This window comes from Poeciliopsis prolifica, unplaced genomic scaffold (genome assembly GCF_027474105.1).
Source record: "Poeciliopsis prolifica strain line A6 unplaced genomic scaffold, Auburn_PproV2 SCAFFOLD035, whole genome shotgun sequence".
NCBI classification, from domain to species: Eukaryota; Metazoa; Chordata; class Actinopteri; order Cyprinodontiformes; family Poeciliidae; genus Poeciliopsis; species Poeciliopsis prolifica.
Window position 1 is genome coordinate 5,147,256 of NW_026562410.1, and position 15,072 is coordinate 5,162,327.

Consider the following 15,072-nt stretch of genomic DNA (forward strand, 5'->3'; position numbering starts at 1 on the left):
TTCAGAAAATTGTACTAAATGAAACGAACATAGGCTGAATTCAACGCAATGTAGCCAAATTGGAGCTCTTCCTCATATGAAGTGGTTTTAGATGATGTATGTTGTATAAAAAGCCGAAATGAAAGAAATAAACCGAATTTCTGATACTTCCCTTTACGCTCAGTGAGGCGTTCAATGGCCCATTCCGACCGTCAGACAATGGGATTTACTGGTTGCCCTGCGGTCCAGCCGTTATATCTAAAAGTAATGTAGTTATTTAAATTGTGGCCTAAAGCCGAACATCAGTCACATCTCGTTAACTGAAATGTTTTAATCACTGCAGACAGAGCCGTGTTTAAGACTGACAGGTTGCTGTCGGTGATGGTAGCTGCACTGAGCTTGGCTGCTGCGCTGCAGATTGAGGAAATTAGGCTTGACATTTGAATCCAGCATCTCTGATGGGAAGATTATCAACAATTTGTCTCTCAGCGTGAGCTCCGAACAGATACAGACGCTCGATGCTGTGCGTCTCAAAATACCACTAAATACATATTCATATTCACAGGAAGTTTCACACTTTAAAAACACACTTTAAAACAAATCTTTCACTGTTTTTTTTTTATTGCTGACATACATGCATACGTAGAAATAAGAAGAAGAATGGAAGGTTTTAGTGCGTTACAGTGAAACTGACGTATGTTTGGTTAAGTTAAGGTTGAATTAACCAGGAACTGGGGGGTCAAAAGTTATCAAAACTCTGTCTGCTTATTGATGTCTTCAAAAATGTTAATAAATGCTTGCTCTTAATGTTTTGTTTGGTGAAATGAATCTTAACTAAATAAAAAAAAACCTCACAATTGAGGTACAATTAGTTAGGATGTAGTTCCATCTTAGAATATTGTTTTCTCACAAATTAAGTTTTTTTTATAGAGAAATTAAGATTTATTTACAGATTTTTTTGCCTGTTGCCTGTTATGACATGCAATCTGTTGTACTGTATTTCTTAATTTTTGTTACTTTTTATGGCTATTGTTTTTACATGTTTTGTATACTGCACTTAAATATGGAAATATTACACTTATTGTCTGTAAAAACACCCACAATGAGAAAACAGTAATAAAGAATAATGTCCTGCTTTTCAGTTTTATGTTCTTCTGATTTTCTTTGTAAACTGCAGGAAGACGATACGAATGCTGTCAACGGTTTTCCTCAGCGCAGACGTCCTCTGCGTAATTAGCTCTGTGCGATTCATCTGTGAGGTCTTAAATTACCTGGCAACCAATCAGTCGCCTCCGGCTGCATTCAGGATGTTTTCAGGAGCTCAGTGACCTCCCACATTTAACCTTCCCACTTTCTAAACTAACCAAGCAGTCCTACGTATGAGCCAAGAAAAAGAAAGCGCTTTGCACGCGCACACAGAAGGAGAAACATGCAGGTCACTCCTAATGAGTTACGAAACAAGCGATGACGCACAAAGTGACGAAACAGAAGAACGGACAGCATGGGGGAGATAAAGGCTGGAGGCCTTTTTGAAAGACATTTGTCACAGGTGGCAGCTTCGTTTGGACGGATGTCACATGTAGGAAGGAGAGACTGTCCTCGTAACTTTTGAAACGGGGGCCACCACCCGATGGAAATGAACGCCGTCTCTATATTGACATCTGAGCTGCTGTCCGAACGGATGCAAGCGGGAACAACTCTCAGTCGATCAACTCACTGCACAAACCTCGGGGATCAAGGTTGAGGGTCGGGGGTGGGGGGAGAATACGGAGTCAAACGAAAGCACCAGTCCATCATCAGCAAATTCCACCGACTCTTGGAAGCATTTTGCTTCTGAAAGCAAAACGTTTCCAGGAGTCGGTACAAAGGAGGAAGCTCAAAGTGAAGACAGTGTAAAGGTTTGACACCAACAAAGACACACAACGCTTTAGGCTGATCATCAGGACTCTGAAGGGATTGAGGGAAATGTTTCTGCTTGTACAAAAAGCCAGAGGCAAAAATCAGCTTAAACAGTCCGACTCAACCCAATTTGACATTTTTGATGAGAGAATATTCAGAGGAGTGCAGTTGTTGCCCGTTTCACAAAACACAAAATCTTTTCATAAGAACGTCTGAAAGACTTCCCCTCTCACAGCTATGCCCAGTACTTTATGAGTCCCTATTCAAGCAATCGATCTCTTGCACATGTGAGCTTTCGAAATACACCCCGGGTTTTGTGGAACCAAAGGAGATTAAGGATGTTTTCACACCTGATAGTTTGGTAGACTTGGTTCGACCAAAGTTGCAACATTTGTCACATTTTCAGCTGGCGCGGTTTGCTTTCACCCGCACCAGCATCAGCATCACCATCACCAAATGAGCGCAACTTTATCCCTCACAAAATGGAAGCAAAAACGGACAAGCATCAGATGTTAGTGGTTATGTCTTTGGTAAAAGACCAGGAGTCATTTCTTCCACAAGTGGAAGGAAGTTCTTTGGTCTGATACCACAAACATATCGTCCACATCGAAGCACGGTGGGCATCGAATCTTGGGGGCGCTTCTCAGTGCCGGGTTCTGGAAGGATTGTAAAGGCAAAAGGTAAAATAAACAGCAAACCATAGGAAAGTACTAGAGGACCATTTGTTTCCATCTGAATAGACCAAGAGAACATTTATTTCCCAGCAAGACAACAGCCTAAAGCATCCAGCTAATGCCACACAGAAATGGTTTGAAGACAACAAGGAGGATGCTCTGGAGATTTGTGGTGGCAAACATTCGTTCAACTTATTTAGAATATTCTTGAGCTCGTTTGCCTCTCAAGTCGTCTTTCATCTGCATCAGCATCCCACATCTGTTGGAATAAAAAAAGACTCCATCCTTTCTCCTTCTAGATTCTTAAATTGCATCTCGTGGTTAGAAACTCTCGCAAATCCAGGTGCAAACAGCCCGAGCTGTTTTGTGATCTTTTTCCGTGTAATTGGAGTAATTTTCCTCCCACACGAACAAGACGATTATAGTGACCCAGGAAGCAACGAGGCGTCCATGACTCAAACTTTATGATCTCCAGGAAAGACGGAACTCTGGAAGTTTCTCTCTCTCTCTCTTTTTTTCTTTTTTCCTGGACCGTGACGTCCACAGGAAGAGGATGGCAATCACAAGACTGAGAATATAAATATCCACATCTGAAAATCATGAATCGACACTCACGGCATTGATTACAACCTTTTTATAAATGCAAATAAAAAAAAACGTAATTACTTCATGGCATCTTCCCAGGGACGATTATCCTCCGTTTGATTGCTGTCAATCACAGACAAATTGCATTGTAATGCAGAGGAGGGCTGTTTTTTCTTTTTATGCAGGCGCCATCTGTTTGGATAAAAGCGCCACACTCATGCTTTAGTTTCAATAGTTTTCTCCCACGTCACTGCCGAGAATGTCAGAGCAAATTAGCCGTCTGCTCTCGGTATTTTGGGAAATGGACCTACAGAGGAAAACCCTTACAGCCCGAGTCACTTTTGTCCTCGCTGAGCCGGGGACATTAGGAGCTTGGCTTGAGGGGCTGGGGGGAGACGCGTCGGCTCGTTTGGCTGGTGAAGCAGGACCCAGGTGGCCCGTGAGGACCGAGACCACCATGCTCCACTGGTTCAAGCTGCCAAGTTATTTCCCGAAGAACACGAGGCTTCTCACCTCGAGAGACGTCCACGGAGGGATGAAGGCTGAGCAGTTAGCTCTGGCTGGAGGTTTACCCCCACTGCTCGCTGGCATGAATGTAGCACTAACGTAGATGGAAAAGAAAATCCTCCATTTTTGTTTTTGTTTTTGAGATATCAGAAATTTCTAGGAAAAGATGTGGAAGTTTTAGAGTTTGAAGTGATAGAAAATTTGTTAAGAAAAAAAGCTCAATTTTTGAAACTTTTTGTGGGAAAAAAAAAAATTTCGTGTTGAGTGAAGATGTGTGTCAATCAACTCGACTATGTTTGTGCAGCAAAAATTTTTCCTTTGTGCTGCTATCATTCTAAAGATATGACGAAAAATGTTTCCAGAGGTCATCAAAGGTCAGTGAAGGCTGGTTGACCTTTAGATTAAATTAAAATTTAATTAAACCCTCAATTTAATTGGTCTCAAATTGAACATTTGAGACAAATTTTGTTTGATTTCATAAAAGTGGGGAGGGGACTGGTTGACCTGTTGACCTTTTAGCATAAACACAAAATTTTGCTGTACATACCAGCATAAACGCAGCACAAACGTCTGACACCCATTTTGTCTGATTTGAAGAAGTTGGGGGGAGCAACTTCACTCAGGTGAAAAGTTTCTGTTTTAAAACGTCTAAACTTTAAACTTTTAGTTGCATTTAAAAAAAAAAAAAATTTACTCTCTTTTTTTTGTTTGTCACCTACGAAGCCACTGGAAATCTCTGGTAAAAATTCTATTTCTTAATAGGAGTGAAAGAATTGTGACATTATTTAAGCAAGTTTTAATCAGTGTTTCGGATTGTGGTCCTTCTGAAAGACATATGTGTGAAAGATTTAAATATTTTTGCTTCAAATGTCAACCAAAGTTGGTATGTATGAACCTGCTTGTGTTGCTCAGGTTTAAATCTTGAATTAAATCTTGGAGACATACGCACCTGTGTAGGCATGATGGCAGTTTAGGGCTTTTGCTGATTAAAAGCAAAAACTTTGCCGAAAAACTGCCGAATTAATCTAAAAAAAAAAAAATCATGTTCAGGTTTGAAAATTTCTGAGTTTCAAGAGTAAAAATAAAATGCAGAAAAGCTTGGAAGTGTTGTTCCAAAAGTCATATATTTTTTACTATTGAATTTTTTAACTTTTTCCATGTCTTTTTACCTTCAGGTCCTCAACAGACAGAATCAAACTCTGCTATCAGAGGCATAAAACTAAAATATGAAACAGAGTTTTTGTTTTGTTATCAAATCTTTCCCTGCGCTTTTTAAAAAAATTAATCACAGCCTTTTTTTTTTTTTTATTTTGGCTGGGAGTTTTATTCTGGTTGTTTTCAGCGAATGGTAGAGATGATGCGGTAACTTCACTCAGGCTTAACGTGAACGCAGCGGCTTTCAAGAACAAATCGGAACTGAAGTCAAATCCATAGAGTTTTATTGAAAAAAACCAAATAGCATCTGGAAAGACACGAGCGTCTAAACAAGAGCCGGGACACACAGCAGAAGGGAACAATGCTAAACACGTACACTTTTCCATGACTCCAGCCTCTCCTGGGAGCTGAGAGCTGAACTGACAGGGGAGAAAAATGTTTCCTGCCTAATGAACCATCGGGGAAAATATCAGATATTATACATTTAACATTTACAGTTGAGGAAGAAGGAGAGCGCATCGACTGGGGCATCTGTTGGGACACAATCAGGACATGCAGACGTCGTTTCAGGTGGCGACGATGTTTTTTCCAAGGGAAATGTCACGGAGCTAATCAGCAGTAGCAACTACTCTTTTTTCAAGCAGATAAAGGAGTCTAGTACAAGACGCGAGTGACTGAGCTGCGGATTTGAGATTTGCATTTGTTTCCAGGTGTCTATTTGGCGTTCTTGTTCTGCTCCTGGAAGAAGTCGTTGCAGGCCACGGTCAGGGCCGCCACCAACACGACGAACTCGTTGAAGTCCACCTCGTTGTCTTTGTTGGAGTCCAGGTCGTTCATGATTTTCTCCACCAGCATGGGATCTTTCTGAGACTGGGAACAAACACAAATAAGGACAAAAAAAGTGAGGCAAAACCCCCAACCAAAAAAAACCTGATTACATTTCGCTCATCCTACTTAATTATTGGTACCGGAGAAAAAAAAAACATTAATATTAATCGGTCTGATCCCTTAATTACCAATTAAAAAAACCTTCAAGACCTTCAACGAGTTATTCTTCATAAATTCAAACCAACATCTACATGTATTCTACATGGAGACGCCACTGCTAAGAATACCTCGAGCTGCAGGTGTCATGCCAGGCCACTATATGGCACTGTGATTTTAGCATGTCATCGTAATAATGAATGAATCAATGTTTGATTCATTAACCAAAATTGTGTTGAAGTGAGTAGTCTACACAGCACAGCACAGCTCTATCCGAACCTCCATTGTTTTTATCTGCCAGTGTGTGATCCTGCTCATGTATGCTTCACACCAGTGGAGAACTTCACACGGAGGCTTCAGAGTCCAGTGACCAGACTTTGAAGTGGCCAGTGACCGACTTTGGTCACTGATGTCATGTAAACACACAGCTACTTTGATCGCAACAAATAGGTTGCTGAAGAGCAGCTTCATCTAAACGGAGACTTCCAGACGAAGAGGTCAATGGACAACTTGCACACTGCGGAAATGAAAAAGGTGTTTACCCTGCACAAAGCCGTCCATAAGAGTCAGTTTGATATCTTCTGAGTGTACTGAAGTTAAAGTAAAAATAACATTAACCCATAAGGTATTGGCTACACCCCATGATGTCACTACGCCACATCGAATAAGCTGCGTTAGCCCGGTGTCCCTCGTCGATTTGACCTCAAGGTGGATAGTCGATAATTGTACTATGCAGAGTTTCCGGTATGAAAGGCAAGTCCAAGAGCTGCATTTTAGTTGTTTGCTAAGAAGGAAAGTAGTAAATGTCATTATGGAACAACCACTGGTTTCATTGAAAATGTAAATCTTTATATGTAAAGTGTAGTAAGAAATCAGTTCCACTAAAATTTGACTGGAAATAAAACTGTTTTAAATTAAGTGGACGAAATGTAAAGGCTTTAAATAGGAATAATATTGATACGTAGGTCCTCAAATGTAGATACTTTGTGTAGAAAGAAGCGCCCCCTACTCTGATGCTATGACTGTTGCCGTTGCCGTTTTGGTAGCCTGATGGTTTGAAGAGTCTCACTGTCTTCTGCAGGGTTCTCTTGTCTTGCCGTCTCGCCGCTTTGGTTTTAATTACTGGAATTAAGGACTTGGTACAAATTTGTCATCTCTGTCCACCAGGGAGCAGAGGGAAAATGCTGTCGAATGGCCCCAGAGACGCATTTCCTTTTTCAGCCTCCTGACCTCGGAGGCAGTCTCAACATTTCACCAAAGGTCCAAGCTGACACAGAAGGCGATTCGGAGAAATGTCAAATTGTGCCTTACGCTCCATTTTTTTCTGCACAAAGTGTGTCAAAAAAAAAAAAAAAAAACACAAACCATGAGGGAGGAATGTCGCTGATGATGTAACAGTTTGTAGAAGCGAGGGATGTGACTTTGCTGTAAGTCATGTTTGATCGAGACAGTTCGAGTTGTTGAAGCTCGTCTGCTCTAAACCAATTCGTTTTGGGGTATATCTGTTTCCAAATGTCATTTTTATTAGACGGACAAATTCTAACAGTGACTGTGTTTTCATGAACAGACGTCAGGAATGATTTTCACCAGAATTTAACTGGAGTTTTGGAGGGTTGGTTGGCAAAGAGCAGTAAGGCTAACACAAGATGTGTGGCATATCACTAATTAATCGTCTTGAAGTTGAGTTAGAATTTTATCTAATATATATATATATATTTTTTTGTGCTGAGCACATGCAGTCCAGCGTAAAGTTTGTCTCCTTTTCTACCAGGCATCGTTAGCGTTTCTCGACTGAATGAAAATTATTTCTAAATACATTCAGGGGTAAGAAAATTGTTGACCAAGAAATTGTGTTAGCTCTTTTACTGGAGCCGAAAAACTACGCTGCAGCTTCGGACCCCTGACCCATCAGGGACCTCTTACTTTGACTCAGGCCATAAGTTTATCATTTTTAAAAATGTGTTAATTGTGAATGAGTGTTCCACTACATTTGATTTCAAGGTTTCAGCGAGAGTTTTAAATAGTTTAACATCTCAATTAAACAATTTAAGTGAATTGGCAAGTATGTTTTGAGAAACTGCAGTGAGGAATCGTCACTTTCCCGTCAGACGTTACTAATTTAATTGTTGCTTTCTCAGTCCGTCCACAAACTGCGTCTTAGCGAATGACAGCCAATCATTTGCAAGTGCCCTTAAGATCGATCAATCAAATTTGGCCACGTCTCCCGCACTCCGACAAATCCGTACTGAGCTCCGTCGGCGGAGGGGAAGTCAGAGGATAACCGAACAGCAAACATAAAACGAAAACACCTAGAAGCATTTTAATCAGCAGCTGAACTGAACACATGGTAATCTATCAAGTCCTGCGTCTCATGGGACAAGTGGGGGTCATACGTCTCTCTCGGCACGAGCCGCCGGTAGACGTCCTGTCCCCGGTTGCGTCTTTCTCTCAAGGGTGAGTGTGGCTCACAGGGCCGCGGTGACATCACGTCTATATTTGGAGTCGATACGGGGGCCACTCGTGATTTATATGCACCTGAGGCTTCCCGTCCACGTGGACGGAAGGAGAAGGAGCGGCGGAGAGAAAGACGTCTGAAGGTGTCTGAGGTTTGAGGCGCTCGGGTCGTTTCAGGCTTCAATCATTGGGAATTGCAGGCTTTCCGTGCCACTATCACTCCGGCCCAGAGTGGGGACTTATCTCAATTGACCCCATTTGTCTCCCCCCGCCCCGCCCTTCCACTCTGTCAACACGCGATGATGTGAGAGCAGCGAGTCCACTCTGACTGCAGGATAGCCATCGGTGAAAATCGATTTCCTCTCGCAAGGTCAGAATGGTAAATTATCTGTAAAACGCCGTCGCTTCCACCGAAGAGCCAAATAAACCTAGAGCATGTTACTGCACTTATCATATAGTTGGGTAAGTCTGCAACCCGAAGGAAGAACTTTGATGCATTACATAAAAATTGGGGGGGGGAGAGGACACCACATCCATGGGTCTACTTTACCGTGAGGAAGTCTGTGAGCTCGCTGTGCAGCAGCTCCTTCAGCTCGCCCTTGTTGAGCTTGTGCTTATCTCCATCGTTCCCAGAGTAGTTGTAGAAAACCGTTATCAGCGCGCCCATGGCACCCTCAAGCTGGCTCGGCATTCTGCTGGAAGATAACTCCTGTGGGCCCCTGGAAACAAACAAGAACAACAACAAGAAAAAAAGGGACAGGCGGTCAAAATAAGAAAGATAAGTCGATCACTCGCGAACGAGAAAACGTTCCGCCGACCTGCTCAGAATCCTTCTCAAGTGTCGCGCCGCAGCTGTCTTGCTCGGGAATGAGAAGGAGCCGGGCGGGCGATCCTCTATCTTTGCTGAGATAATTAATTCCACAGGTGAGAAGGGCATGGTAACTGTCTGTCTTTCCAGATTTAATTAGTGCCCTTAAGTGAAAAACAAAACATGCACCGGCGCAACCCAGGAGAGCCTGTGGGAGTTGATCAGGGCCTGAGCCACACAGGGGCCTTCACACACACACACACACACACACACACACACGTCTGCATCACTTGCTACATCCCAGACGTGACTCCTACACTTCTTCAACGGGAGGATGGGTTGAGACCTGTTCCTGCTGTCAATGATGACGATCATTACCAATGTTCCACTCACCTCCATTCATGCTTCATGTCTCTTCTAACAGTCTGAGTTTGTGGTTAGTTGAACTCATGTGGCAATTTGTTATAGCCGTACACCTCCGGGTTTGAATCTGGACTTTGACTACGCCCCTGAGGAAAGACTGTGATGCTGTTTTTATTGTTACTTGCAACGAATGGCGAAATGCGTCACAAACACTGGAATGATGCAAACATCAAAAGACGAAAACAAATAAAACAAACTTAAGGGAAAGTTTTCTATAATGACACTTCAGACAAAAGCGGAAGTTTTTTTTTTGTTACATTATAAAAGCATTTCAAAATAAGATCTTGTAAAGACATTTTTTGGTGGCCCATGTGAGAGTGTGGATTCACTTCCTCCAAATAGTTTCACGGATTGTAACTTTTCAAACTTCTCTACCCATTTGATCCGAGTCCATATTTATTATTTTAGTTATTCCACATCATTTGTTTATATGTTTTATTTTTCTTAGCTTCAGTTCAACCCAGCATCTTCCTCACAGCATGTTCAACACTTATTCCTCCTCAATCATCTTCAGCGGTTTTACAAATCCTGCCCAGCCTTTCCTCACGTCTGCCATGGAAACCAGAGGGACGTGTCATCAGGTCTATCGAACCGCTTTCTCGGTTTCACCTTGTGGTTCCGAGTCGCCATGCTCTCATTGTTGGGTTTATTTTTAGCCTTTCCAGCCCGCCTCCTTTTGTCATTTCGTATCCGACGGTCCTCCTCTGACACCGTGTCACGGCTGACGGTGGAGAGCAACGCCCTCCTCAGCCTTCAACCACCTCCGTCTTGCTCCGCAGAGATGGAAGTTGTTCAACTTCAACTTTTTTTTTTCCTTTTATGTTTTTTCTCCTCCCCCCGCTGCCATGAAGGGAATCGTTCTCCATTTGTCAAAGGTGACAAAACAGTTTCCCCTTCAGAGCTGCAGAGGGTCAGCGAGCAGGAAGCGACCTGTCCAGAACCCGAGCACTGGTACCGAGATGTTTTCAAACGCATGCAGCAAAACTCAATCAACTCTGAGCGATGACAGATTTCAGCATGCAGTTGACGGGAAGGTTAAACATTGATCGAATTCAGCAAAGAAGAAATTGATCAGTTTCTTCCTGCATGCAAAACAACAGCCACTGGTTCACCCGAGAGTAACTAGTAGACTCAGTGAAATACTTCCTACTACATTCATTAAACTTTGTACTATTTGCTTGATGTTTAGGATTCACTGCAGTGTTGAGTGCATGATTCTTGCATGTGCCAGTAAGCACACTTGCAGGATTAGACTTTAAAGCTAAAGAAAACAAAACACGCGCCACTCCAAATACTTTTCAACACCGCTGTTAATTTAGAAATAAAACTGATTCTTGAATATAAAGTCATAATGACGTTATGCATTTCTTATTTCACAGTTTTGCAGCTGGCATAGACAGTTAGCTTGGTCACCGATTGTGGCGTTTAAACGATTTTCCTGTAATTGTAAGTCGTTTTTTTTTGGTTTGTTTGTTTTGTTTTTGGTTCTTGCCATCAGCGCATTCAGCAGGTGTAAATGAGCATCAAGACCCTCCTCCTGGCTCTGATTGGTTGTTTTTGGTCGGGAGCGGTGCATTTGCAGCAACGGTGGTGGAGGAGATGGATATTTTCTCAGGTCAGGAGTCTCATGACATAGAGTCACAACGTGGCGACAATTTGAACAAAAATGTAAAAAAGGAGAAACAAAGCATACTTTTTACATAAAAGTTACACACTTCACCTTTGGGAAGCATTTGGATCAGTTAATAATAAATCACTGAGTTCTGTATTTAATTTATTTCACAAATGAAAACTTTATCAGCGCCGGTATTTGTTCAGGAGTGGATTTCTGCTGCCCTCTGCTGGTCGACATGAAAAACAAAAAGCTGCTCAGAGAGACAAATTACATGGCCTGGTCTGTGATCAGCTGCCAATGTCACTGTTTGATAAATAATGGATAAAAATTCCTCACAAAAAGAAATAAGGATGTTAAGCGGTCGTTGTTTTGACAGCCACTTTAATCAACAACCTTCATCAAACGTGAGTTATATTTTTCCCGTGCAGAAAGAGTGGAGAGTTAATCCATAGACAGACATGACACATGGTCCACAGATTAGCCATCGTTTTGGTGCAACAGAACACACGCAGTCTAGGTCCATTTTTGTCTGAAAAATAAATACTCCTAAAGTGACAAGTATTGATTTCAACATGAAGTGGAGAAACAGTGAAGCGCACTGGATCACACGATATTCATCAAAACGTCAAAATTCTGCAGGATTAATTTGTGACACCATAGAGACGAGAGCTGCAGTCGCTGCTCCACTTCTGTCCGCTTCTTTTCAGTACATGACAACTTCCTCCATGATTAATGACTCTTTGGGGCTCATGATGTTTGTGTATGAGCATGTGTGTGTGTGTGTGTGTGTGGATTCTGACAGATCCATTGACAGGCCGAATGGTTAGGGGAGTGAAATACGACCTGATGATTCGTGTTTAATCGTTAGTCAATCTTCATGTAAGCAGAAATCGAAACAATTGGTTTCGTTTGCGACAAAGTCAGATTCACGAGAAAAGCGGAAGCTCTCGCTCCATGATTTGGGTCAAAAATGAGAGCTGTTGTGGCCCGGCTCCTGAGTCCTGGCTGCGGTCCTGGCACCCATGAAAAAGGGCCTTCACACACAGCCTTCTCTTAGAATGCAGAGGGTGGTGGTGATGGAGGGAGGTGGGGCTTAACATACATAAGAGGCGAAGACAGTCCGCCAGTCCAATTTGGCACGGCGTCACCAGACAATTTGCTATTGCTGAACCTTTTCAATTGGATCTTTTCAGTCATTCAGGACCTCTTTTTACCCTCTTTCGGGGTTTGTAAGAAAATTAAAAATACCCCTTGGCTCGGTCATTTCTGGATGAGAAACGGGACGACAGTGATGAGCGCGAGCAGGTTGCTGAGAACTGAGGCTTTGTCTTGGCTGACGGCTGTAGGAAACTTGTCCGAGGGTGAGTCCCACACCTTGGTCCTGCAGCCTCTCTGGGACTACCTCCACCAGAACCACCACGACCTGCTCAGGAGCCCTCTCTTCCCCGTGGTCCTCTCCGTCTCCACCTACTTCGTCCTGGTTGGTATTTACACTGTGTTGGACCTGCTGGCTCCCACCTGGCCCTCCGTCAACCGCTACCGGCTGCATCCGGACAAACCCATCACCTGGCCTAACATCTGGACCACCCTGGGCGTCACCGTCCACAACCACCTGTTCTTCATCTTCCCCGCAGCGATTGCGCAGTGGCTGTGGAGGCCGCCGACCCCGTTGCCTCCAGAGGCCCCCTCCCTCTTGAGCTTCTTTCTCGGCATCCTGGGCTGCATGATCGTCTTTGATTTCCAGTACTACCTGTGGCACCTCCTGCACCACCGGGTCCCCTGGCTGTACCGCACCTTCCACGCCATCCACCACCAGTACAACCAGCCCTTCAGCCTGGTCACCCAGTACCTCTCTGGCTGGGAGCTGTTCAGCGTGGGATTCTGGGCGACGGTGGACCCCATCCTGCTGAGGTGCCACTGCCTCACCACGTGGAGCTTCATGGTCTTCAACGTTTACGTCTCCACTGAGGACCACTGCGGCTACGACTTCCCCTGGGCCATGCACAACCTGGTGCCCTTTGGCCTTTGGGGCGGGGCCCCCAAGCATGACGCTCATCACCAGCGACCGGCGACCAACTTTGCCCCGTTTTTCTCCCACTGGGACTGGCTCGGGGGAACCAACACGGCGCCAACTGCCTCTGGCCAATCTGCCTCAGAAGAGCCAGAAGACATGAAAGAGAAAAAGGACTAACAGACTCTCACTGACTCAAACTCTTTTGGACCTTCTCACATTTCTTCACTCTTGTTTTTTTTTTTCTATCTACACTTTTGCACCTTGTCCCAGTTTTTGTCATCTTTCTTTGATCTTCTGTGTTTTTTCACTAACTGAATTTGTTGGAAATCTCTGTTGCACTTAAACTGTTTGCTAAAAATGTAAAGAGATTGTTTCTGTCTGCATTAATGGAAAGGGATGGCATATATTACTCCTACTTGCCTTATCAATTAGTAGGAAGTGGGACATTGATCAGCATATTAGATGTGTGTTAATGATTTTGATGACTGATTTGACACAATGTAATGTTTATTTCCTGTTTCACAGTTGGTGACTGTATGATGTTGTTGTGACGGGAAGCACTTTGAACTGCCTTGTTTCTGAAATGTGCTCAAAGAAATAAACTCATTTTCAAGACTTCTCTCTTCGCCTCCTTCTCAGGCTGTCTTTTTTTTTTGTTGTGCATCTGCAAAACCAATCAAAAGCAAATGAAGGGAAAGATCAAGGCATTCAAATCAGATCTGTGCCGTCAAACCTTCCCTAGTGCCTCATCTCGAGCGTTCGGTGGCGCGGACGCTCGTCCTCTTCTCTCCTCCAGCTTGCACACATGAATGGTGGTCTTTTAGCCGCGTCCCGGCATCAAGCGTGGTCGCAATGTTAATCCATCAATCTGCCTTCCCAGACAAAATGCTCTGGCTGGAAGAGCTCCTAATGAGGCTCCTCACAGAGAGGGGTCTCAGGAACGTTCAGTCTGCAAGTGGAAGTAAAACTAGTTTGGAACGTTTCGGAAACTTAAACCTGCAGAAATCTCCAGGATTCATGTTGACCATGTGTATGTTAGTCGCTTCCACCCCCCCCCCATCATGCAATTAAGCCACACAGCAGCATTAATTGGATCGTTCATTTCTCACTCCGAGACAAAGTTTCAGAGAACATTTACTTCTGTAACTTTTTGGAAAAAGAGTATTTTTTACTACATTGTACAGTGAAGTTTTACTTGGGTAATTTTACCATGAAGTATTGCTACTCTTACTTGAGCAATATTCCTGAATTAAACAAAAATTCACCAGACACAGGCGCAGTTTTTGTTAGTTTCATATCAAAAGAAACTGGTTATAATATATACTATACTAATATATTGATTTATATATATATTTACACTGATTGGTTTCTCCACTTTTCCACAAACCTGCATTGTTTTCTGGAACCAGCAGAAGTCACCCTCCCTGCACACACACATACACACATGTCCGCATTAAAAAAATAAAATAAAATGACTCCAGTCCCTAAATTTGACTATCAAATTAACCTGAATAACAAAAAGCACATACCTAATTTTAGACCATGTTTGGTTGCACATAAACTAAGTGACTCATGGAACATATAAATGAGTCACAGGCCATCGAAACCCCCGCACCACCGGCTGTTTACCACCATGCCACCGTGGTGACTGAGGTCAGAACTGGTTGAACTGGTTTCTGGTGTTGTGGGAAGCTGTTGGGACATGTCGGTGTGTCTGAAAGACTTTCTGACAGCCATTGTGAAGCTACATCTGAAGAGCAAGGAGCCTCCATTACATGATGCAATGTTAGCAGTAGTATGTGCAAAAATATGCCTCTGGTGGAAACAATGGATTAGAAACACATGACAAATTGTCAGGGGATCAGGCACAAACTTTTTCAAAGGTGTGTCTCCCATTACATTGAGTGTAAAAGTAGCAGCATTTCACAAAAAGGAACAGTTACAATTATAATGGCAGTGGGACCACTTTGTATGG

General features: G+C 43.2%; 2 protein-coding genes across 2 annotated transcripts; one reads left to right on the top strand and one right to left on the bottom strand.

Moving 5' to 3' along the window:
* Positions 1–5,061: 5,061 nt before the first annotated feature.
* On the bottom strand, positions 5,062–9,659 carry s100z (S100 calcium binding protein Z). Its single transcript, XM_055052482.1, has 3 exons — positions 9,056–9,659; positions 8,788–8,956; positions 5,062–5,669 (listed from the first exon to the last, which is right to left on the bottom strand). The coding sequence occupies exons 1-3, from the start codon at positions 9,172–9,174 to the stop codon at positions 5,514–5,516; spliced, it is 444 nt and encodes a 147-aa protein (XP_054908457.1). The 5' UTR covers positions 9,175–9,659; the 3' UTR covers positions 5,062–5,513.
* Positions 9,660–12,237: 2,578 nt separating this feature from the next.
* Positions 12,238–13,710, top strand: ch25hl2 (cholesterol 25-hydroxylase like 2). Its single transcript, XM_055052471.1, has one exon. It carries the CDS (start codon positions 12,354–12,356, stop codon positions 13,272–13,274), a length of 921 nt encoding a protein of 306 aa, XP_054908446.1. The 5' UTR covers positions 12,238–12,353; the 3' UTR covers positions 13,275–13,710.
* Positions 13,711–15,072: the final 1,362 nt, after the last annotated feature.